This window comes from Scyliorhinus torazame, chromosome 3 (genome assembly GCF_047496885.1).
Source record: "Scyliorhinus torazame isolate Kashiwa2021f chromosome 3, sScyTor2.1, whole genome shotgun sequence".
NCBI classification, from domain to species: domain Eukaryota; kingdom Metazoa; phylum Chordata; class Chondrichthyes; order Carcharhiniformes; family Scyliorhinidae; genus Scyliorhinus; species Scyliorhinus torazame.
The window spans coordinates 185417327-185443054 of NC_092709.1; the positions used below are offsets into that span (position 1 = coordinate 185417327).

The window sequence follows — 25728 nt, forward strand, 5'->3', positions numbered from 1 at the left end:
CCTGTGCGCTGGCACATGTACCTCGGGATAGGGCATCGGGGGGCTCGTTGAGCTTACAATATAAAATCTCGTAGTTGTAGGTGGAGAGCTCGATCCTCCACCACAAGATTTTATCGTTTTTGATCTTGCCCCGCTGTGTGTTGTTAAACATGAAAGCTACCGACCGTTGGTCAGTGAGGAGAGTGAGTCTCCTGCCGGCCAGGTAATGCCTCCAATGCCGCACAGCTTCAACGATGGCTTGGGCCTCCTTTTCGATGGAGGAGTGCCGAATTTCGGAGGCATGGAGGGTGCGGGAAAAGAATGGGACGGGCCTGCCTGCCTGGTTGAGGGTGGTGGCCAGAGCGACGTCTGGTGCATCGCTCTCGACTTGGAAGGGGAGCGTCTCATTGACCGCGTGCAACGATGTCGGCCTTGATACAGTCGAAGGCCTGGTGAGCCTTGCCGTCAGCGGGAAAACGGTGGATTGAATGAGTGGGGCGGGCCTTGTCCGCATAGTTTGGGACCCACTGGGCGTAATACGAAAAGAGACCCCAGGCATCGTTTGAGGGCCTTGGGGCAGGGGGGGAGGGGGCGTTCCATGAAGGGGGGGGGGGGGGAAGTGATTGGGGTCGGGCCCCAGAACTCCGTTCTGGACCACATAGCAGAGGATGGCTAATCGGTTTGTGCTGAACACGCACTTCTCCTTGTTATACATGAGGTTGAGGAGAGTGGCAGTGTGGAGAAATTTAGAAAGGTTAGCATCATAGTCCTGCTGGTCGTGGCCGCAGATGGTTACATTGTCCAGGTACGAGAAGGTGGCCCGCAGTCCGTACCGGTCAACCATTCGGTCCATCTCCCGTTGGAAGACGCCAAAGGGAACCCGAAGAAAGTGGTAAAGGCGGCTGTCTGCTTCGACTGCAGTGTATGTGCGGTCCGCCTTATGGATGGGGAGCTGGTGGTAGGCAGATTTCAGGTCCACTGTCGAGAAGACCCGGTATTGTGCAATCTGATTGACCATATCAGATATGCGTGGGAGGGGGTACGCGTCAAGCTGCGTGTACCGATTGATGGTCTGACTGTAGTCAACGACTATCCTGTTTTTCTCCCTGGTTTTCACCACTACCACTTGGGCTCTCCAGGGGCTGTTGCTGGCCTCGATGACACCTTCCCGCAGCAGCCGCGGGACCTCAGACCTGATGAAGGTCCTGTCCTGGGCGCTGTACCATCTGTTCCTGGTGGCGACGGGTTTGCAATCCGGGGTTAGGTTTGCAAAAAGGGAAGGCGCATCGACCTTAAGGGTCGCGAGGCCGCGAGGCGGGTGGTAACGGCCCGCCAAATTTCAGGGTTAGGCTCTGGAGGTTGCACTGGAAGTCCAGGCCGAGTAGCAAGGCAGTGCAGAGGTTGGGGAGGACATAGAGGCGGAAGCCGCTGAACTCCACGCCCTGGACGGTGAGGGTGGCGATGCAGTACCCCCGGATCGCCAGGGAGTCGGATCCGGAGGCCAGGGAGATTCTCTGGTTAGCAGGGTGTACCGCGAGGGAGCAGCGCCTTACGGTATCGGGGTGGATGAAGCTCTCAGTGCTCCCGGAGTCCAGAAGGCAGGAGATCTCGTGCCCGTCGACCTTCACCTTTGTCGAATCGGTCGCGAGGTTGTGCCGTTGAGACAGGTCAATCGTGGTCGAGGTGAGACGCGGCTGGTCGGCGGCGATTGCAGGCGATGAGCGGCCTGATGAGGTGCCCGATGGGCAGAGGTCCTGAGGCGGGTAAAATGGTGGTGCCCACGGACTGCACGTGTCCTGGGGAGGCAAGATGGCGGCACCCATTGGTTCTGAGGCAGGCAAGATGGCGGTGCCCACGGGCTGCACATGGTCCGAGGAGGGGAAGATGGCGGCACCCACTGGCCGCAAATGGTGGGTGCCGGGACAATAGTGGCGATTGAGCGGGCCTGGCACACTGCAGCAAAATGTCCCTTCTTGCCACAGGTCTTGCAGAGCACGCTCCACGCCGGGCTGCGCTGCCGGGGGTGTTTTGACTGTCCACAGAAGTAGCATTTGGGTCCCCAGGGGTTGGTTGGCAGGAGCGTGGCGCAGGCGTGGTGTTGGCTGGGGGCTGTGGCTGATGGGGTCCATGATGGGGTGGCCGTCGGCGGGGTCCACGATGCACAGGGGGGGTGGGCCGCGCGGTCGGGGGCATAGGGCTGAACGTTGCGTGATGTGACCGTAAGCGAGAGCGCTAGTTTTTTTGTTGTCGCGAGGTCAAGCGTGGCCCCTTTTAAGAGGCGCTGGCAGATGTAGTCAGACCCTATGCCCGTAACGAACGCGTCTCTCATCAGCAGGTTCGAATGATCAGTGGCCGAAACGGTCTGGCAGTCACAGTCTCTCACGAGCAGGGCACGCCAGAAATCTTCCACAGACTCACCGGGAAGTTGGCGCCGCGTGGATAGGAGATGCCTGGCGTAGATTTTTTTGGTCCGCTGAGCGTAATTTTCCTTCAGTAGCGCCATGGCTTCTGCGTAGGTAGGCGCACCCTGGACGAGGGGAAAAACGTTGGAGCTCAGCCGCATGTACAGAACCTGGAGCTTCTGTGCTTCTGGGATTGGGTCTGGCTTAGACCCGATGTAAGCTTCAAAACAGGCTAGCCAATGTTCGAAGTCTTTTTTGGTGTTGTCTGCTTGAGGGTGCAGCTGCAGGCGATCCGGCTTGATGCGGAGGTCCATCTCTAAAAAATCTCTGTGTAATAAATTGATGCGCTATCAATTACGACGAGAGTAGAATGTAATCGAGGCTTTATTACACAGAGATGTGTGGCCTCCTACAGCAGCTGACGAAATGGCTGCTGTTCAGAGAGCACACATATTTATACTCCGCCTACTGGGCGGAGCCAGCAGGCAGGGATCTACCCCGTACCTGTAGTGCAGGGGCCTTACTGTAAAACCCATATATATACAGTATAATACATCAGTGGTGACTACCACACAGACCAAAATTAACATTGAGCCAAAGAAGAAGATATTACGATGGGTTATGTAGATGCATATTTTTGTTGTAGCAGAGAATATACATTTGGACAAAATATTTAACTTTACATATCATGGTCATGTAAGAAATCATAGATCATACCTTTGTTTGGTCCAGTCTTTGAGGTCGCAATGGCTGAATATGTACCTTTGTGAGTCTGCTGATTTGAGCCACGTCTTATGTCATTCCATGCTACGATTAGAAAAAAATTCAACGTTATATAAATGATGCGTCTAAGGTTAATTCTAGCTTCAAATTGAGGCAAAACTAAAAATGTTAATGTGCCATATATCAGGAAGATTAAATACATTACTACTACTGAAAAATGCATTCTTCATTGTCTGACAAGAACGATGTAAACAAAATAGTAAGAAGGACTGAAGCTAGTAAGAAACCTTTACTCTATTGAAATCAATGGTGGTACTGAGCAACTTTCTGTTATGATGTGACTTTCACCCTAAAACAACAACCAACCTTGTGAGGCGATCTGCTTTGCAAAAGCTGACCATGCAGCAGAACGTCGCTGATCGTCAAGGCCTGCTGGTGGACTTCGGAACAAAATTCTTCGGTGTCTGCGAACTGCTGCTCTCCATGGCAGACATGAGGTACATGTTACTATCTCATATTGCAGACATGGACGTTAAACCCATTATAGGCGCAGCTTCATGTGAATCCCTGAATTTAGTAAAACGACTATGCATATCAGAAGATGGCTGGTCACCTGAATACTCTAGATCCCTACAAGATATTAGAGTGCAGGTTTATGAGGATTTGGAAGAAATCCAGATGAAGGGCGACAAATCAGACGAGGAGATAGAACAGCCAGCGAGCATTCCGTAATTCTGGTTAACAGTCTTCAAGAACGTGCACAAGCTCAGTGGCATGATACAGGAGCATGTCGAGCCCGTATTAAAGCATCTACAAGATGTGAATGTTAAATGGACAGAGCGTTAGAAGCCGTGGAGTTTCGCTCTGGCGTTCACAGGAACCGTTTCAAAGATCTGGAACAAGTCACCACATACCTCCATGGCCAGTTTTTCTAAGATCGTGATGACATAGATGATGACTGTCATGACAGCGACTTGGAGATTGCAGTCGTGGGCAATTCCGAGACTGACCCTGAGGAAGAGCTGATGATAATTTCATTTTACAGCTCCACAGACTACTCACACATTTGTGAGTTTGACCAAGATAGCCCAGTGCCTGGATCAGCTCAGCCAGAGAGCATTGTCATTTTGAGTGATGACAAGTAAGTGAGTGATGCTCCAGCGAGCCAAGAAGGGGTGATACCTGCACCCCCAGTTCCAACCTTCACTCAGGCACCAGAAACCGAGGTGTTCCAACATGTCGGTGAGGCCTCAGCAGTGGGCATGGTCACACCACCCAAAGATGACGCGACACCTGAAACTCTGCAGACCTCTCAGCACACGGTAACAACCAGCACCACGCCAGAGGCTACTACGAAAAAAAACAAAGACAAGAGACGCACAAAAATGCATTATTGTGTTCCCCAAATAAAGAGGAGAAAGAGGAGAAGACTAGTAGAGCCAGCTCATCCCACCAACAATGGAAACAGTGGCAAATAGCAAACAGCATCATGCAAGGAAGCGAAAAAGAAAGCGATCGGTAACGCAAGTATGGCAGTTATGGACACAGACCTTCCAAAGGCACAGAACGAAGATCAAGAGAAACAAGAGGCCAGCATGGAAACTAGTCTTCGAAGAGGCTGTCAACAGCTCGAATGAGGTGATCCCGTGAGGGAGCCACAATAATCTGTGCAAAGGAAATGGACACTTGCCAGGCATAGCACTTTATGGATTTCTCAGTAAACCCCGTTCACTCTATTAGCCAAATATCATGATTGTATAAAGTTTAAAGATCAATGTCACTTGTAAAAATATCTTAATGTTTTGTGAGGAAGGGGGATGTGGTGATATGCCTATGGGCTATATCATGGATGGATGGTGTGCAACCACCAACCAGCAGGTGGCGGTCTCAAGACCAAGGTCATATGACCAGTGCCTCCCACATAAATGTAGACACATCCAGCCATTTTCGGAAGAAGATTGAGAGGGTACTAAGACATACAAGTGAATGGTCGATGCTGGCTGCAGTTTCCAGAGGAGTAATAAGTAGACTCCTTGATAACATCCTCTGTAACAGATTGCTATCTTACCACCCGAGACTCAATAAAAGATTCTGGTTTGGACAAGTCGAGGTGTTTGGTGGATTCCTTCGTAAGATCTCGAGGACCAAGCACAACACTGGCCCACTCAATGATTCCCAACCTCTTCAAGTCGCACCCCTGACTGGGGGGTGGCTCCTGGACGACAGGGAAATATGCTGCGGTCGTGACTGATGATGCCTATTCGGAGGCCTTAGAACGATGTGGAGACCCACCACAACATCGTCCATGCCGCGACCAGGAGCATGATCGAGCGGTGTTTCGGGCTCCTGAAGATTTGGTTCAGGTGCCTGGACCACTCTGGAGGGGCCCTCCAGTATGGCGCTGGGAGGGTCACGACATTGCGCAGCAGTGGAGCAATGTGCTGGAGGAGGAGGATGAACACCAGGCCTCCTCCGATGAGGCGGATGCAGGGAGGGCGAGGATGAGCAGGATTTGGGGCACAGGAGGCCGCACAACGTGCGCTCCAGGGACAATGTGCATGGGATGCTCAGATATTGCCTCCAGGTTCACCGACAGTTTTGTTGTTGTAGAAGTCCACAAAGCCTGTCATAATCGGCGATCGGGCGGAGAATCCCTATTTACGACATGAATCGGGGGCGGAACCTGTTTTCGGATGCTCCGGCCCCTCCAAAAAGGCGTTGTCGATGAGTACACCACACGCTGTTGGGACAACCTCAGGACGGTGCCTGAAGGCTCTCCCCTGATGCTCCACCCCCGATGGGCCGAGTTCCCGACCTCACGGGGCACGTGTGCTCTCAGTTTACATGAACCCGGCGTGGCGGTGGCGGACTGTGTCCAGTGCCGACAACAGTCAGGCGGGAGCGGTGCTGTTGGCGGGGGGGGCTACAGTGAGGGCTGGAGGGACTGGTGGGGGGTGGTCCGGTGGTGGCGAGGGGGTTTCCAGGAGGACATTATCTGGCAGGTCAGTTCTGGGCACAGGCGGCGCCATGTTGTATGCCACAACCGCTGCAGGTCGTCGCCGTGTGCATTCTCCAGGCCTCTACATCGGGCAGGTTGTGCGTTTTACATGGCGCTAGGACTAACTGGAGACAGAGGGAACTACCGGCTGAGGCTCCCCCAACAGAGAAGGACCGTTTCTGGCACCAGACAGAGTGGGGTAACAGCGACAGAAAGCCTAGAAGGAGGTGGCAAAAGAGGAATAGCAGGTGGGGACGCAGGGAAGTACACAACCTAGATGCCCCATCCTCCTCCGAAGGGGAACAGTTATATAATATTGCGACGAAGAAAGCAGAACCTATTAAGATTACCCCACGGGTGAACGGTCGGCTGACAATAATGGAAATAGACACGGGTGTGGCCGTATCAGTAATGGGAGTGGCAGCATTTTTAAAAAATCAACGATGGACTCCAGCCACTAACCCTAACAAAAACATCGACTAAACTTAAAACCTACATGGGGGAACCCCTGGAAGTTCTAGGCACGACTCATATACCCGTGGAATATGACAAACAATTGCTCAGATTACCGTTGACGATAGTAGAGGGCTCCGGACCGAATTTAATAGAACGGAACTGGCTGAAAGACCTAAACTTAGATTGGATGAAAATTTTCCAGAGTGGAAGCGGGCAGTTGAGTGGAGTACTCCAAAAATACCCGGAGGTTTTCCAAGAAGGTTTGGGGGAAATTATAGGCGCCAAAGCAACTTTGCACGTGGACCCAGAAGCCCGTCCGAAATTTTGTAAGGCCAGGCCAGTACCCTTTGCATTAAGGAAGAAATTAGATGTCGAAATAGAAAGGTTACGGCGCGACGGCATTATCAGACCAGTACAGTTCTCGGAATGGGCAGCGCCGGTGGTACCAATCTTGAAGCCAGACGGCTCGATACGTCTCTGTGGAGATTTCAAACAGACGGTAAAAAAATACGCACTGCTGGATAAATACCCGATCCCGAAAATAGACGACCTATATGCCAAATTGGCAGGTGGGCTTTTGTTCACGAAACTGGACATGAGCCACGCCTACCTGCAGTTAAAACTGGACAAGGACTCCCAGAAGTTCGCTACGATCAACACCCTGAGGGACTTTTTCGTTATACTAGGCTACCTTTCGGAGTGTCATCAGCCTGCACTATATTCCAGCGTACGATGGAAAATATTCTGCAGGGACTACCGCAGGTGGCGATTTATTTGGACGCTGTCTTAATCACAGGTAGGACAAACAGGGAACACTTAAGGAACCTGGAGGAAGTGCTCAGGCGTTTCGCAAAGGCAGGCGTACGGCTGAAAAGAGAAAAATGTGTTTTTCTGGCCCCACAAGTGACGTACCTGGGATATAAAGTAGACGAGTCGGGCTTACACCCATTGGAAGACCGAGTAAGGGCAATAAAAGAAGCCCCAGCTCCCACCACGGTCCAGGAGCTACGATCATTTCTAGGATTGGTAACATATTATGGCAAATTTATTGAAAATAGGGCGTCCATCCTAGAACCCCTCCACCAGCTACTAAAAAAGGGACCAGAATGGAAATGGTCCGCCCGCCAAAACCGAGCATTTAAGGACATTAAGGAACAGCTGTCATCTGAAAATGTCCTGGAGCATTATGACCCAAGGAAGGAGTTGGTGGTCACGTGTGACGCATCACCTTACGGGGTAGGAGCCGTCTTAGCCCATAGAGGAAGGAATGGGGAAGAACGGCCAATAGCCTATGCTTCGAGGACCTTGGCGATAGCTGAGAGAAAGTACGCCCAAATCGAGAAGGAAGGACTGGCGGTGATATTTGCAGTAAAATAATTTCACCAGTACCTGTACAGGCGGAAATTCACCATAGTGACGGACCGTAAGCCGTTATTAGGGTTATTAAAAGAAGACCAGTCAATACCCCCGATTGCATCAGCTAGAATCCAACGCTGGACGTTGCTACTGGCGGCGTATAGATACGTTCTGGAGCACAGACTGGGAACGCGAGTAGAAAATGCAGATGCTTTGAGCAGACTTCCCCTCCCAGACACCCCGCCGCTAATACCGAAAGTAGAGGAGACAGTAATGACTCTAAATCTTTTGGACACCCTACCACTGGACGCACAACATATTCGGTTGTGGATGCAAAACGACCCAGTTTTAGCCAAGATGAAGCATTTACTGCTAACAGGGGAACTGGAGAGACCAGTGGAGCCCCAGTTGCACCCATACTGGAGCAGAAGGGACCAAATAACAGTAGAAGATGGTATCCTATTATGGGGAGCCCGGATAATAGTCCCAGCTCTGGGCCGTTGGGCAATCTTAACCGAGTTACATCACGGACACCCAGGGGTGTCTAAAATTAAGATGCTAGCTTGAAGCTACGTTTGGTGGCCAGGATTGGACACAGACATAGCAGCCTTGGTATGTCGTTGCCAGGAGTGCCAACAGGGGCAAAGAGTGCCACCAGCTGCGCCATTGCACTCGTGGGAATGGCCATGCAGACCGTAGACCCGCCTGCATATTGACCACGCCGGTCCTTTCATGGGCTCAATGTTTTTGGTGATAGTGGACGTTGGTTGGACGTCCACCGGGTAAACGCGGCAAGCACAGCATCGACAATTGAAAAGCTCAGGGCCTCATTTGCAACACATGGACATCCGGAGGTATTGGTGTCGGACAACGGAACGGCATTCACAAGTGGGGAATTTGGAAAATTCCGAAAGGGAAACTGAGTCCGCCACATCAAAACAGCCCCTTTCCATCCAGCATCCAACGGCCTGGCAGAGAGAGCGGTCCAGACAGTAAAAGCGGGACTCAAGAAGCAGCCGGCAGCGTCAATGGACACAAAGCTCTCCCGCTGGCTGTTTGATTATAGGACCACACTGCATTCCACAACGGGCATACCGCCAGCTGAACTCTTAATGGGAAGGCGGCTGCAAACGAGGCTGAGTCTCCTTTTCCCAAATTTAACGGGGAAAGTGGAGAAACAACAGGAGGTCCAACGCAGGGGGCATGATAATAGTCGGCAGCAGAGACATTTCCAGGTGGGGGCACCGGTTTGGGTCAGGAATTATGGGAATGGACCAACGTGGGTCAAAGGCACGGTAGAGTCCCAAACAGGGCCCATATCATATGGAGTTTCAATAGGAGGTATGGGGCGAGATTCTCCGACCCCCCCTCCGGGTCGGAGAATCGCCGGGGCTGGCGTGAATCCCACCCCCGCCGGTTGCCGAATTCTCCGGCACCGGAGATTCGACGGGGGCGGGAATCGCAACGCGCCGGTTGGCGCCCCCCCCCCCCCCCCCGCGATTCTCCGGCCCGGATGGACCGAAGTCCCGCAGCTAGAATGTCTGTCCCGCCGGCATGGATTGAACCACCTACCTTACCGGCGGGACAAGGCGGCTCGGGCGGGCTCCGAGGTCCTGGGGGGTGCCCCCACGGTGGCCTGGCCCGCGATCGGGGCCCACCGATCCGCGGGCGGGCCTGTGCTGTGGGGGCACTCTTTTCCTTCCGCCTTCGCCACGGTCTCCACCATGGCGGAGGCGGAAGAGACTCCCTCCACAGCGCATGTGCAGGGATGCAGTGAGCGGCCGCTAACGCTCCCGCGCATGCGCCGCCCGGAGATGTCATTTCCGCACCAGCTGGCGGGGCACCAAAGGCCTTTTCCGCCAGCTGGCAGGGTGGAAATCAGTCCGGCGCGGGCCTCGCCCCTCAAGGTTGGGGCTCGGCCCCCCAAGATGTGGAGGATTCCGCACCTTTGGGGCGGCCCGATGCCCGACTGATTTGCGCCGTTTTTGGCACCGGTCGGCGGACATCGCGCCGATACCGGAGAATTTTGCCCATTGTGCTGAAGAAACACTTAGACCAAATAAGGGCAGCGGAACCACACCTGGAGGCAGTCGAAGAAGGACCACATCAAGCTGGGATAGCTCAGACAGGAAAGATACCCCAGCCCCAAGCAATTTCGCCAGTCCCCGTCACCAGTCGTCAGAGTCGGAGATGGACATGTTCGCCGAGGCCGCAGCGACACCTCCCCCCGAGGAGGAGGAAGTACAACTTCCAAGGAGGTCGCCAAGGAAAAGACAGGCACCTATAAGGTACACCCCACCTACGTCCCGGCGGACGACTCAGAGGTGACAGACCCGGACAGGAGGAGCAGGAAGAAGCTCTGAGGAATGCCAGCTGGCAGGAATTCCTCGGATCTTGTTTGTGTGTGTGTGTGGGGGGGGGGGGGGGGGGGGGGGGGGTTGTAATGACCTCCAATTGGCATTATTGGTTGGCCAATTGGAGTACGACCTCCCTCAATGATAGCTCATTGAGGGGGCCCATATAAGCACCTGTGTAGGCTTTGTGAGGCAGTCTTAAGTTGACAGGAATGCCAGCAGCACTGTTTGGAGCTGCTCTTGGATATAAATTACTGCAAATAAATACTGGTGTAGTGATGGAACCCCTGCCTCCTGTGGATTATTACAGTAAGGCCTATGGTTGACCTTCCTGGCCCACTGCTAATTTGGCCAATTAATGACCACTTAAGGGGTTTATCGTGTCACCACTGGCTGGCATTAGCCCAGTTGCAGGCGGAATTGTCGCCATTTGACATGCACGACAGGTAAAACTCTCCAGTCAGCTTCTTACCTCCAGGGATGGGGCCTTCTTGGGGTGGGGGTGGGGGGGGGCGGGTCCCTTGATCATAGGCACTCAAAATTGGGAGACACCCTGTGAGCCACAGCCCTGCCTTCGCTGCCGAAACCCTTGCACTCCTCTTCCTGTGACTCCTGCCCTGCGAATGCCCTCTGCCCCACATTAACTAACTGTGGCCTGGGTCTCTCCGTGATCCTGGGACTCCAGTGCTTGCTGGCAGCAGCCACAGTCTCCCCAGTGGCGCTGCTGAGCACATGAGCTGCCGACCCCTGATTGGCTGGATGCTCTCAGTGGGCAAGACTTCCACCCTACACTCCTTCCTGCTGGTTCCAAACAGGCCAGCTTTATTTATACATGGAGTTTACTAATGGTTTCTCCGCTCCCCTCATTGGGGAAGCTCATACTCCCACAGGATTGTGGGATTGTCATTAGTCCCCAGCCAATGGTAAGCAGGCAGGTTATAACACTATACATTGGTGGGAGGCATCTTGCCAGGATGGTTAATATTTATAGATTGTGACAGGCACATTAGATTTATGATTAAGAAAAGAGAGAAAGAAAAAAACAAAAAACCCTGATGCCGCCTAAGAAGTGGGGTAGAGGGTAGACCCAACAAACAGCACCTCAGGGCGGGACCAACAGAAGATGGTGAGGCCTCTTCTGGGGACTTTGCCCTTCTTTTGGGGCATGTTGCTGTAGTGCTGCTTGTAGACCCCCATTCCCCTTTGTCCCATACACCTGTTGCTTTCCCTGTGTTCTGAGTGCTACCCCTCCCCTCCTTCCCACTCCCCACCCCTCCCCTCCCCCCAAGGGTCTTGATTCCAGGGAAGTCTCCGCTGGCCCCAACACTGCCTGATTGGCATATGTTTCAGGGGACCTTCCCAAAAAGTGCAAGTGTCACCCCCTGGCTCTCCAGCGGCAAGTGGGACCCCTGACAACTCAACAAATCTCCGTCAAATAAGTCAGGGCAGTACCTAACCATAGGAATTTGAAAACATTCTCTGCACAGGATAGTGCAATTAATGATTTATCATGAATCAGTTGTAAATTATTTTACCTTTAAAGAAACATGTGTGTTGTTTTGAATAGTTTGTTTTACTTAAAACCTTCAGCTTTAATACTGGCCACTGACTTACCCTGATAATTGGCGATTGGCGCTGGATGGTGATTTTCTCTGGAACAGGTCACGTGACCTGACGGCTGCCTTCTGCAGCCTTCATGCTGAATTTCATTGATGTACACAGCGGCTTCCTGTTGGCTTGAGTTCTCACCTATGTAATAACAGTTAGTGCAATTTGAAAGACTTGTGTTTTCTCACATGTTCGTTGTAACAACTGGAATCAATGCAGTATTCCAAAAAGAAAACATTCATTCATGCAAACAAGATGTCATCCCACATGTCACCATGGTTTGAGCTGGTTATTGTCTTCAGTGATATTATAAATGACAGCATATTGCCATCAGAAAATACTTAATATTAGGCTCAATGCATATGTAACATATTTAGAGAAATATAATGTTATGACTGCTGGACTTTGTGAGCGATTTTCCTCGCTTTTAATTTAAGATAAAACAGAACACGCTGGAATGAGTAATGTTGTGAAGTTGTCCTGAACTCAGCCTGGTGAGAGTCCTATGCGTGTTAGTTGGCAGGAGAAATTGGAGACAAGTCAAACCCTACTGAAAGTCAGGTGCAAGTAGTGGAGGGGGGGAGGGATGATAGCGGTGGGGGGCTGTCTCTCAGATTTTCAGAGGCAGCCAGACCAAGCGTTGAGGAAGTAGGTCCACAAAATGTGCTGCTCTGCCAGGCAGAAGAAATTGTTATTTCTGGGTTAACCTGGACGAGTGAGAACCGATCCCATGTTCAAGAAAACAAGGATTGTGAAGAGTGAAAGATCCTGGAATCATCACAGGGTACATTGCAACGCAAAGTCCATTTGATTATGCTCAAAGGGTAGGGTGCAGGGGCCTTTATTCAAGGGACATTGCTTCCCTTCATTATCATTGCTCTGTGATTCCCTCTATGTGATGCCCCACCTTAGCCAAATAATTCTGGTCCAATTCTACAGCTTTAGTGATGAATTACCCTGATAATTGGCGATTGGCGCTGGATGGTGATTTTCTCTGGAACAGGTCACATGACCTGACGGCTGCCTTCTGCAGCCTTCATGCTGAATTTCATTGATGTACACAGCGGCTTCCTGTTGGCTTGAGTTTTCACCTATATAATAAAAATGATGTAATTTGAAGATTGTGTTTTGTCACACATCCATTGTAACAACTGGAATCAATGCAGTATTCCAAAAACAAAACATGTGCACGGGCACATAGGGCATCCGTCACATAGCGGATGCACCTGTGTACAAACATCTGCAAAATCCCACACAGGTCCTCACTCGATCCCTGCAGTGATCCAGATGCACAAGATTTCCGAGCAACCATCACCGGGAATGGGTGTCCTCTTCCAAACCACCGTGGTACCAGGTGCGCCACGATCTGGCACAAGTGGCGCATGGTCTGGCTGGTTAGCCAAAGTCTCAACACCACAGATGGCCTGGCAGCTCCTTGGAGGACAGGCGCCGATGGTATATAAGTGCCCTGATGCAGTGCCTACTCCACACCCTCTCTTCCACCTGTTGGACAGCCGGCACTAGAGCCTCACCGGCTGGCCCCTGTTCTTTTGGGGCAGGCTCCTCTTATGTAGGGTCCTGCCTGAGCTGACCCTGCTCCTTCCGCCTCTGTGCATCTGCAATGGCAGCAGCAGCTAGGTAGATAGCGAACACAGCCGAAATACATTCTGTACAGTGTGGTGGGGTGGGAAAGAGAAGGCACGTTAGCAAGATGAATATTCCCTTGCCCATCCAAAGCCACCAGGTTACATAGTCACCTTGAGGTATACTGCTGTGCCACCCTCAACAAGTCGCATCCCCACCTCTCACCCAGCCCTCTCGATATGTTGTCGTCCGCATTCCACTCCTCCCCATCAGTGAGTGGTATCGTGCCTGTGATGTGGAGAACCTCTATCCTCACTACCCATCCCTGTCAACAGGGGTACCTGTGGCTTCCGCAACCGTGTCAGCGATAGGCTCTGTGGCCCCTGTCCTGTTTCCCCAGTGCGGCCTCCTGTAGGTCTCCTCACTGGGTGGGCCATGTGTTATTCCGCCAGCAGGGTGGCAACTGCTGTGCGGTGGAGAAGGTCACTGTGTTGCCACCAATCACTTCCATGCTTAGAGGCTTGTGTGTGGGTAGGTTCTACAGATGGGAGTGAGGCAGGGAAGTGTGCCACTGCTGGGAGCTTAGCTGCAGTGTGATGTGGGTCCTGGGTGTGATTCACAGGTTGTAACAACCTGACTGGGGTCAGGATTGATGGGAGCAGGAGTGCGGTGGACAGACTGGGCTTGGAGTCAGCTGATGATCCTGCGGAGTGGGCAGGCTGATAGTGTCACTGGTGAGGCCTCTGCCCTGAGAGAGGCAGTGTACCAGGGAGGATGCCTTAGGCCACGGTGCATGTGTCCTTTGTTTGGGGTGAGCTCTGCAATTCCCCTGCTTCCCCTGCAGTGGGGCTGTGCTTCTGATGAGTGCACTGAGGAGTGGCAGCACCAGGTGTGTCACTGATTAATCTTGGCCACGCCCATCCTATTGATGGGTCAGCTGGGGTCTGAGGGTTTCCAGAGGGGTGGCCTGGGGGGGTTTCCAGATGACCAAAAGGCTCTTTGAGTATTCACAGGACAAAGTGAGCAGTCAGCGGAGTGAACAGCCAGTGGCCTGTAAGTAGCACCAAAAAGGTGTATTTAAAACCACGTGCTGTAGCAATGGCAGTCGGTGCCAGGCCACCCCAGTCCCAAGGGGGATACCGAGTCCATGGACTTGGCACCAAGTCATTCCCCACTGTTCCCCCCAGCCCAGGCAGCCACCCCGCAGCTTGATAATTTTGGAGAGTTTTTACAAGTATTTTCACCTTCTCTCTCCACCTCAACAGTCATGGCACCCAAGACCCGCTTGTAAATATTTGCACCAATTGGTGCCCGTGTGATTTCTGCCTAATAGGGGTGATGCATCTCGGAGGGGTGGAGCATGAAGTGTCCAACTCGCTAATGCTACTAAAATCCATTCCAATGACAGTTTTGCATGGACCCGCCGGTGCAGGGAGCAAACTTAGATTTCGCTACTAGCGAGGGGTCAGAGAATGGCATTGGAATCGGCGACGGCGCAAACTGATTTGTTCACACGATTCTCTGCCTAATCGTGATTCTTGCTTCTGGCAACACAAAGCGGAGAATCCAGCCATTGTTTCTTCTCTGGAACATTCCCAGCCATTGCATTTGTTTTAAATGCAACATAAAATGTAATTTGTTACAGGTCAAAAAAAAAGGTAAATTGCATTCTTAATAACAGAGGTCAATGTCAACCGACTTAATATGCTGCCATTCCACTCAATGCCATTGAGCTTCAGTGGTGCTGATTTCAATGGGCTGGGTTTTGCTCTGAGTCAGGGTGGACTTGTCCATCGACCCCCTTTGATGTTTTTCACAGCAACGTATGGTAATCAAATATTCATAATGTCATATCAGAGCATCATTATAGAACAGAAAGAGGCCATGTGACCCACCAAGTCCATGTGGGCCCCATCGAGCGATCCAGTCCCATTCGACAGTTCTAACCCTGAGATAAACACTCAAACATTGCACCAACCCCTACAAGCATCTGCGACCTATGAGAACAGAAAATACAGTAAGTAGTCTTACAACACCAGGTTAAAGTCCAACAGGTTTGTTTCGATGTAACTAGCTTTCGGAGCGCTGCTCCTTCCTCAGGTGAAGGAAGGAGGAGCAGTGCTCCGAAAGCTAGTGACATCGAAACAAACCTGTTGGACTTTAACCTGGTGTTGTAAGACTTCTTACTGTGCTCACCCCAGTCCAACGCCGGCATCTCCACAACAGAAAATACAACTGGGCATCTTCTCAGCAATTTGATTGGAGAATCAGATTCAACAGAGCAAAATCCAGCCCAATATCAATCTTTAGTCCAGGAGGAGGTCTGGAAACAATCCTAACAAAAGTTCCGATTCATTGTGAGTTTAAAAAAATCTATCTGCATAACGTTTCCGTGACCTTGGGGAAAGAGATGCAAATCCTCTCCCAATAGAGCAGGAGATAATCAAACATGCGGGCTGGCATGATAAATCACACAAAGTTTCTAACTTGGAGACCAATTTCTGCTGACACGGTCGTTCTCAGTCGAGTTGGCAACATGGTGCTAAAATTAGACTCAAGGATCTCTGAGCTAAGGAGAAAAGAATCAACCAGAGTTGCTGCTCATTTGTTAACGGAATATCACTACAGGAAATTGCGGGAGTGCAGGCGCGATATTTGGAGAGGAATGAGCTCCACTGTAATGGTTTCAAATATCCAGACAATAGCACTAACAAGCTCACACATCAAGAATGTCACTTGGATCAGGCACTGGCACAGCATCCTTCACCACATAGAATCATAGAATTTACAGTGCAGAAGGAGGCCATTTGGCCCATCGAGTCTGCACCGGCTCTTGGAAAGAGCACCCTACCCAAGCCCACACCTCCAACCTGTCCCCATAACCCAACCCAACACTAAGGGCAATTTTGGACACTAAGGGCAATTTATCCTGGTCAATCCACCTAACCTGCACATCTTTGGACTGTGGGAGGAAACCGGAGCACCCGGAGGAAACCCACGCACACACGGGGAGGATGTGCAGACTCCGCACAGACAGTGACCCAAGCCGGAATCGAACCTGGGACCCTGGAGCTGTGAAGCAATTGTGCTATCCACAATGCTACCGTGCTGCCCCTAACATCATTCATGATGTTTGAAATGGTGTCACACAGGTAGAACACACAAACATTTCTCCTTCCAAATTCAATGACTAATGATATTCTGGCCGTGTTACCTTTGTGTTACCTTTAGACAGCAATGAGAGTTAAGATATGGAAATCAGAGGGGCATTCACCCAAAGAAAAGTGTCATATTGGGCATGTTCGGTGGGGTATTTCATGTTGGCTGCAATGGCGAGGTCACGGCCTGTATTCATCCATACTTAGGATAAAAATGAGCCCTCACTTGGATCTCGCCATGCCAGGCTCACTCACCATCTGATTCACCCAACCCGCTAACTAGGGGAGCTGCTTTTAAATGCTCCCTCAGCACTCACTCCCAGTCAACATATGAGGATGACAACACAGAGTCCTGCTCCTCACTTTGGGGATGCCGACTTGGCCAGGCTTCTCGATGCTGTGGATGAGAGTCGGGGCATCATGTTTCCCTGAGGGTGTAGGTGATCAATGCCACCTGGGAGGCAGCTACAGTCAGTTCTGGCAGCATGACCAGGGGACCACTTTCCAATGTGGGAAGAAGACGGACCACCTCCAACGAGTTCCAAGGGTAAGTTACTATCTCTCTCATGGCACCACCCCTCAATTTCCCAAACCCTCCCACCAATCCACTGGTTAACACCTCATACCCTCCCAATGTCCAAGCTTGAACCTCAGAATCCCCTGGCATCCACCAGCACAATCTCTGCATGTGTAGGTCAGGTGCCCACATGTGCCATCTCTCGAGACCCCCCCTGACCCTTCAAACGTGCGGCTCACAATGTCCAGCAGGAGAAGATAGTCCATAATAAGAAGGAAACAGGATTAAGGAAAATCCTAAGGCATTTTATATATATGTGAAGAGCAAGAGGGTAGCCAGAGAAAGGGTTGGTCCATTCAAGGATATTGGAGGGAATCTATATATGGAACCATAAGGTAGATAAGTCCCCAGGACTGATGGGATCTACCCCAGAATACTGCGGGAGGCAAGGGAGGAAATTGCTGGGGCCTTGACAGTAATCTTTGTACCTCATTGGCTACAGAGGACTGGAGAGTATCCAATGTTGCTCCATTGCTTAAGAAGGGCAGCAGGGATAATCCAGGAAATTATAGGCCGATGAGCCTTACATCAGTGGTAGGGAAACTATTGGAAAAAAATTCTTAGAGATAGGATTTATTCACATTTGGAAACAAGTGATGGACAGCATGGTTTTGTGAAGGGGAGGTCGGGCCTCACTAATTTGATTGAGTTTTTCAAGGAAGTTACAAAGATGGTAGATGAGGGAACGGCAGTAGATATTGTATACATTGACTTCAGTAAAGCCTTTGACAAGGTACCTCATGGTAGACTGGTACAAAAGGTGAAGTCACATGGGATCAGAGGCAAGCTGGCAAGTTGGATACAGAACTAACTTGGGCACAGAAGACAGAGGGTAGCAGTAGAAGGCTGCTTTTCTGAATCGAAGGCTGTGACTAGCGGCATTCCACAGGGATCAGTTCTGGGGCCTTTGTTGTTTGTGGCGTATATAAATGATTTGGAATAAAATGTAGCTGATCTGATTAGTAAGTTCGCAGATGACACAAAAATTGGTGGAGTTGCAGATAGTGAAGAGGATTATCAAAGGATACAGCAGGATATAAACTGGTTGGAGTTTCGGGCGGAAAAATGACAGATGGAGTTTAATCTGGACAAGTGTGAGGTAATGCAATTTGGAAGGTCCAATGCATGTAGGAATTGCACAATAAATGGCAGAACTCTTGCGAGTACTGACAGACAGAGAGATCTGGGTGTGCATATCCACCGATCGGTAAAAGTGGCAACGCATGTGGATAAGGTGGTCAAGAAGGCATACGGCATGCTGGCCTTCATCGGTCGGGGTATTGAATCTAAAAATTGACAAGTCATGTTGCAGCTGTACAGAACCTTAGTTAGGCCTCATTTGGAATATTGTGTACAATTCCGGTCGCCACACGACCAGAAGGATGTGGATGCTTTGGAGAGGGTACAGAAGAGGTTTACGAGGATGTTGCCTAGTATGGAGGGCATTATGGTATGAGAAGAGGTTAGATAAACTCGGTCTGTTCTCATTGGACCTGATAGAGGTCTACAAGATTATGAGTGGCATGGACAGTGTGGATAGTCAAGTGCTCTTTCCTAGGGTAGGAGAGTCAAGTACTAGGGGGACATAGGTTTAAAGTGCGTGGGGAAAAGTTTAGAACTAATGTGTGAGGCAGGTTTTTTTACACAGAGCTTGGTAAATATATGGAACGCACTGCCTGGGGAGGTGGTGGGAGCAGGTTTAAGAGTGGCATATAAGGGACATCTAGACAAATATATGAATAGGGTGGGAATGGAAGGATACGTACTCCATAAGTGCATACGGTTTTAGTTTAGACAGGTGCAGGCTTGAAGAGCAGAACAGCATGTTCCTGTGCTGTATTGTCTTTGTCTTTGGAAAGGGTGAAGATGGGGTGGAACCCCAGAGATCCCAGTCATCACCCTCTATGAGGAATGGGCCCTGGAGAACACGGGGTTTTCTGAGGAGAGATCAGTGTCCGGCAGCAAGGGCGGCATGTGCCAGAGAGTTAAGGATCTACTGACCCAGATGAGCTGTCTCAATTGTGTTGTTGATGGTGCAACATCCATCCCTCTCACTGACCACACGTCCATTGTCTTGCAGGGGTGATGAGGATGGGCCTCCGGAATCACACCACTCCCGCCACCCAAGAGAGCACCTCGGAACTCGGAGGAGAGCTCTGAGGATAGCATCAATGATACGTCACAGCTATCACCCGCACCTTCCACCAGCGCAGAGACGCACACCTCGGTGGGTGACATTAGTGCATACTATCGGGGGCACTATCTGGTGAGCATCACACAGTTGCAGATGCACAACAGGTGGAGACAGCAAGTCGGAGCTTTGCTGGAAACCAGGACACAGCTGTGTCCCAGCCAGATGTCGAGCCTCTGGCCAAACTTCTCCCAGAGCTGATGCAAATGATGGGACACAGCTGTGACACTCAGGAGAGGGTGTCAGCGACATTTCAGCAACTGCAAGGTGATTGGAGGAGTCCCAAAGCTTTCAGGTGCAGGGGATGATGCCAGTAATGCGTGGCACCCTGGCCTACACTGCTAGGCTGGTGACCGTCATGGAAAACCTACAGCATGATGTCCGCATGTTGAGTGGTGGTATCCAAGGCATGGCTCAGTCAGTGATGGCCATGGCTGAGGGCATCTACACCATGGTGCAGGACTGGCAGTGCCAGATGATTCAGAGGCCTCTGAAGCTCAGACCAGTTGCACCTTCATCCCATTTGGTCAGCCAGGGCCTTACGGGCACTCTCAGGGAGGAGGAAGAGATGGAGCCCAGCTCGGGGCCTTCCACCAAGGAGACTATGACAGTCTTCAGTTCTTCTGAATCCTCCCTATAAATTACTGCAAATAATTACTGGTGTAGTGATGGAACCCCTGCCTCCTGTGGATTATTACAGTAAGGCCTATGGTTGACCTTCCTGGCCCACTGCTAATTTGGCCAATTAATGACCACTTAAGGGGTTTATCGTGTCACCACTGGCTGGCATTAACCCAGTTGCAGGCGGACTTTTCGCCATTTGACATGCACGACAGGTAAAACTCTCCAGTCAGCTTCTTACCTCCAGGGATGGGGCCTTCTTGGGGTGGGGGGGGGGGGGGGGGGGGGGGCGGGTCCCTTGATCATAGGCACTCAAAATTGGGAGACACCCTGTGAGCCACAGCCCTGCCTTCGCTGCCGAAACCCTTGCACTCCTCTTCCTGTGACTCCTGCCCTGCGAATGCCCTCCGCCCCACATTAACTAACTGTGGCCTGGGTCTCTCCGTGATCCTGGGACTCCAGTGCTTGCTGGCAGCAGCCACAGTCTCCCCAGTGGCGCTGCTGAGCACATGAGCTGCCGACCCCTGATTGGCTGGATGCTCTCAGTGGGCAAGACTTCCAACCTACACTCCTTCCTGCTGGTTCCAAACAGGCCAGCTTTATTTATACATGGAGTTTACTAATGGTTTCTCTGCCACCCCTCATTGGGGAAGCTCATACTCCCACAGGATTGTGGGATTGTCATTAGTCCCCAGCCAATGGTAAGCAGGCAGGTTATAACACTATACATTGGTGGGAGGCATCTTGCCAGGATGGTTAATATTTATAGATTGTGACAGGCACATTAGATTTATGATGAAGAAAAGAGAGAAAGAAAAAAACAAAAAGCCCTGATGCCGCCTAAGAAGTGGGGTAGAGGGTAGACCCAACAAACAGCACCTCAGGGCGGGTCCAACAGATGGTGAGGCCTTTTCTGGGGACTTTGCCCTTCTTTTGGGGCGTGTTGCTGTAGTACTGCTTGTAGACCCCCATTCCCCTTTGTCCCATACACCTGTTGCTTTCCCTGTGTTCTGAGTGCTACCCCACCCCTCCTTCCCACTCCCCACCCCTCCCCTCCCCCCAAGGGTCTTGATGATTCCAGGGAAGTCTCCGCTGGCCCCAACACTGCCTGATTGGCATATGTTTCAGGGGACCTTCCCAAAAAGTGCAAGTGTCACCCCCTGGCTCTCCAGCGGCAAGTGGGACCCCTGACAACTCAACAAATCTCCGTCAAATAAGTCAGGGCAGTACCTAACCGTAGGAATTTGAAAACATTCTCTGCACAGGATAGTGCAATTAATGATTTATCATGAATCAGTTGTAAATTATTTTACCTTTAAAGAAACATGTGTGTTGTTTTGAATAGTTTGTTTTACTTAAAACCTTCAGCTTTAATACTGGCCACTGACTTACCCTGATAATTGGCGATTGGCGCTGGATGGTGATTTTCTCTGGAACAGGTCACGTGACCTGACGGCTGCCTTCTGCAGCCTTCATGCTGAATTTCATTGATGTACACAGCGGCTTCCTGTTGGCTTGAGTTCTCACCTATGTAATAACAGTTAGTGCAATTTGAAAGACTTGTGTTTTCTCACATGTTCGTTGTAACAACTGGAATCAATGCAGTATTCCAAAAAGAAAACATTCATTCATGCAAACAAGATGTCATCCCACATGTCACCATGGTTTGAGCTGGTTATTGTCTTCAGTGATATTATAAATGACAGCAAATTGCCATCAGAAAATACTTAATATTAGGCTCAATGCATATGTAACATATTTAGAGAAATATAATGTTATGACTGTTGGACTTTGTGAGCGACTTTCCTCGCTTTTAATTTAAGATAAAACAGAACACGCTGGAATGAGTAATGTTGTGAAGTTGTCCTGAACTCAGCCTGGTGAGAGTCCTATGCGTGTTAGTTGGCAGGAGAAATTGGAGACAAGTCAAACCCTACTGAAAGTCAGGTGTGTCATGATATTCAAACATACATCACAGCACACACAACATGATAGACAGACCAACAGACCAATTAGCACACATAACACGACAGCCAATCACAGACAAGAGCAGACACAGTATCAGACAAGAAACACGACACCTGCTGGCCAGTCCATCTGGAGACAGGACAAGGCCAGGACCTCATTAACAAGACACTCACACGATCATCACGTGCTGAGTACCAAGACAGATGTGTAAATAACTAGTTGGAATAAAACTGCGTTGTACCAATCGCAACCGTGTTAGTTCGTCTGTACCTCAGAGCACCCAACACCACAAGGTGCAAGCTGTAACACTAAACACAAATGACAGGATAGCAGTGGAGGGGGGGGGGGGAACGATAACGGTGGGGGGGAGGGGGGGAGGGGGGAGGGGGAGGGATGATAGCGGTGGGGGGCTGTCTCTCAGATTTACAGAGGCAGCCAGACCAAGCGTTGAGGAAGTAGATCCACAAAATGTGCTGCTCTGCCAGGCAGAAGAAATTGTTATTTCTGGGTTAACCTGGACTAGTGAGAACCGATCCCATGTTCAAGAAAACAAGGATTGTGAAGAGTGAAAGATCCTGGAATCATCACAGGGTACATTGCAACGCAAAGTCCATTTGATTATGCTCAAAGGGTAGGGTGCAGGGGCCTTTATTCAAGGGACATTGCTTCCCTTCATTATCATTGCTCTGTGATTCCCTCTATGTGATGCCCCACCTTAGCCAAATAATTCTGGTCCAATTCTACAGCTTTAGTGATGAATTACCCTGATAATTGGCGATTGGCGCTGGATGGTGATTTTCTCTGGAACAGGTCACATGACCTGACGGCTGCCTTCTGCAGCCTTCATGCTGAATTTCATTGATGTACACAGCGGCTTCCTGTTGACTTGAGTTTTCACCTATATAATAAAAATGATGTAATTTGAAGATTGTCACACATCCATTGTAACAACTGGAATCAATGCAGTATTCCAACAACAAAACATTCGTTTATGCAAACAAATTGTCATTCCACATGTGTGGCACCGGTGTTAGCACTGCTGCCTCACCTCGCCAGAGACCTGGGTTCAGATCTGGCCTTGGGTGACTGTGTGGAGTGTGCACATTCTCCCCATGTCTGCGTGGGTATCTTCCGGGTACTCCGGTTTCCTCCCACAGTCTAAAGATGTGTAGGTTAGGTGAATTGGCCACGCTAAATGGGCATCTCATGGGCAGCGGGCAGAACAGAGGACGGCCGCCCAGAGCAGCACAGGTCAAAGGGGAGACAAGTAGCAGGCCGCCTCCACTTCCGATGTGCTGTCTGGGGTGACACCTAGAAGGAGCGGCAGGCCATGCAAATAAGAGAACACTTGAGTTGGCACGGGTGTAGCACATGGGCGAAAACCAACAGTCCATGTGTGTATATATGCATGTGTGTGCGTATGTGCATGTGTCCATCCATGACACATGAACGGCCTGCATGGTGTCACCCTCAGAGAGAAGTGGCAGGGCACGGGGCCAGAAGCACAAGCTTGCCTTTGATGACAACTTACCCAGTGAGTGAGTCCTAAGCTGTCACCATCTCACTGGCACCATGTAGGTGGCATGAAAAGCTGAGGCACAGGGAAGAGGTGAGCGGTTAAGGGGGGGGGCAGGTTCCAATTTGAAGTAGGGGAGAGGGGAGTGGAGAGGTGGGGTAGGGCTGTGGAGCTGCTGGTGGCAAATCAGGAGGTGATAAAGTTGGCCTGTGTGCGGCAGCCCTGTCATTATCCATAACCTCAGTGAGTAACGCTTGCCACCCAAGGGCCAACCCCTCACCCGAGAGAGTGCCACAAAGATGCCAGGAATCTCAGTGCGCCAGGATGTCAGCATTGTGCATGCTGCCTGGGTACAGACGTGCATGTTGCGGTCGCACACCAAATGCACATTCAGGGAGTGCAGCCCCTTCTTATTGATGAAGGCATCCCCTGATGAGCCGGTGCTTGGAGGGGGACATGCATTCCACTGATCAACCCCTGGACCTGGGGCATGCCAGTGATGGCGACGAATCCTGCTGCCTGGGATCTGGTGTGTTTGGTCCAGACTGAAGGTTATACAGTCCAATGCACGGGCACATAGGGCATCCGTCACATAGCGGATGCACCTGTGTACAAACATCTGCAAAATCCCACACAGGTCCTCACTCGATCCCTGCAGTGATCCAGATGCGCAAGATTTCCGAGCAACCATCACCGTGACAGGCACCGGGAATGGGTGTCCTCGTCCAAACCACCGTGGTACCAGGTGCGCCACGATCTGGCACAAGTGGCGCATGGTCTGGCTGGTTAGCCAAAGTCTCAACACCACAGATGGCCTGGCAGCTCCTTGGAGGACAGGCGCCGATGGTATATAAGTGCCCTGATGCAGTGCCTACTCCACACCCTCTCTTCCACCTGTTGGACAGCCGGCACTAGAGCCTCACCGGCTGGCCCCTGTTCTTTTGGGGCAGGCTCCTCTTATGTAGGGTCCTGCCTGAGCTGACCCTGCTCCTTCAGCCTCCGTGCATCTGCAATGGCAGCAGCAGCTAGGTAGATAGCAAACACAGCCGAAATACATTCTGTACAGTGTGGTGGGGTGGGAAAGAGAAGGCACGTTAGCAAGATGAATATTTCCTTGCCCATCCAAAGCCACCAGGTTACATAGTCACCTTGAGGTGTACTGCTGTGCCACCCTCAACAAGTCGCATCCCCACCCCTCACCCAGCCCTCTCGATATGTTGTCGTCCGCATTCCACTCCTCCCCATCAGTGAGTGGTATCGTGCCTGTGATGCGGAGAACCTCTGTCCTCACAACCCATCCCTGTCAACACGGGTACCTGTGGCTTCCGCAACCGTGTCAGCGATAGGCTCTGTGGCCCCTGTCCTGTTTCCCCAGTGCGGTCTCCTGTAGGTCTCCTCACTGGGTGGGCCATGTGTTATTCCGCCAGCAGGGTGGCAACTGCTGTGCGGTGGAGAAGGTCACTGTGTTGCCACCAATCACTTCCATGCTTAGAGGCTTGTGTGTGGGTAGGTTCTACAGATGGGAGTGAGGCAGGGAAGTGTGCCACTGCTGGGAACTTAGCTGCAGTGTGATGTGGGTCCTGGGTGTGATTCACAGGTTGTAACAACCTGACTGGGGTCAGGATTGGTGGGAGCAGGAGTGCGGTGGACAGACTGGGCTTGGAGTCAGCTGATGATCCTGCGGAGTGGGCTAGCTGATAGTGTCACTGGTGAAGCCTCTGCCCTGAGAGAGGCAGTGTACCAGGGAGGCTGCCTTAGGCCACGGTGCATGTGTCCTTTGTTTGGGGTGAGCTCTGCAATTCCCCTGCTTCCCCTGCAGTGGGGCTGTGCTTCTGATGAGTGCACTGAGGAGTGGCAGCACCTGGTGTGTCACTGATTAATCTTGGCCACGCCCATCCTATTGATGGGTCAGCTGGGGTCTGAGATTTCCAGAGGGGTGGCCTGGGTGGACTCTGTGCGCTCTGTGGACCACCATGTGCCATCTGCTAGAGACCCCCCCCTGACCCTTCAAACGTGCAGCTCACAATGTCCAGCAGGAGAAGATAGTTCATAATAAGAAGGAAACAGGATTTTAAAAAAATATATATATTTATTAAAGTTTTTTAACACAATTTTTCTCCCTTACAAACAATAACCGCCCCCCCCCCCTCCTCGTAACAAAAAAAAACGAGAAATCGCGCAGAGCAAGATTTATACATGGCAAAATGATATATTTACACAGCTTTGTACACTGGCCC

At 51.1% G+C, this 25728-nt stretch overlaps 1 protein-coding gene across 1 annotated transcript in view; it reads right to left on the bottom strand.

Moving 5' to 3' along the window:
* Positions 1–24182, bottom strand: part of LOC140409404 (uncharacterized) — a 37758-nt gene extending 13576 nt beyond the window's left edge. Inside the window, exons 1-6 of the mRNA XM_072497848.1 lie at positions 24050–24182; positions 22739–22873; positions 21400–21534; positions 12833–12967; positions 11883–12017; positions 3099–3188 (exon numbers count right to left, since the gene is read on the bottom strand). Coding sequence (XP_072353949.1) covers positions 3099–3188; positions 11883–12017; positions 12833–12967; positions 21400–21534; positions 22739–22873; positions 24050–24182 — 763 coding nt within the window. The remainder of the gene's footprint in view (positions 1–3098; positions 3189–11882; positions 12018–12832; positions 12968–21399; positions 21535–22738; positions 22874–24049) is intronic.
* Between the last annotated feature and the right edge of the window lie 1546 nt (positions 24183–25728).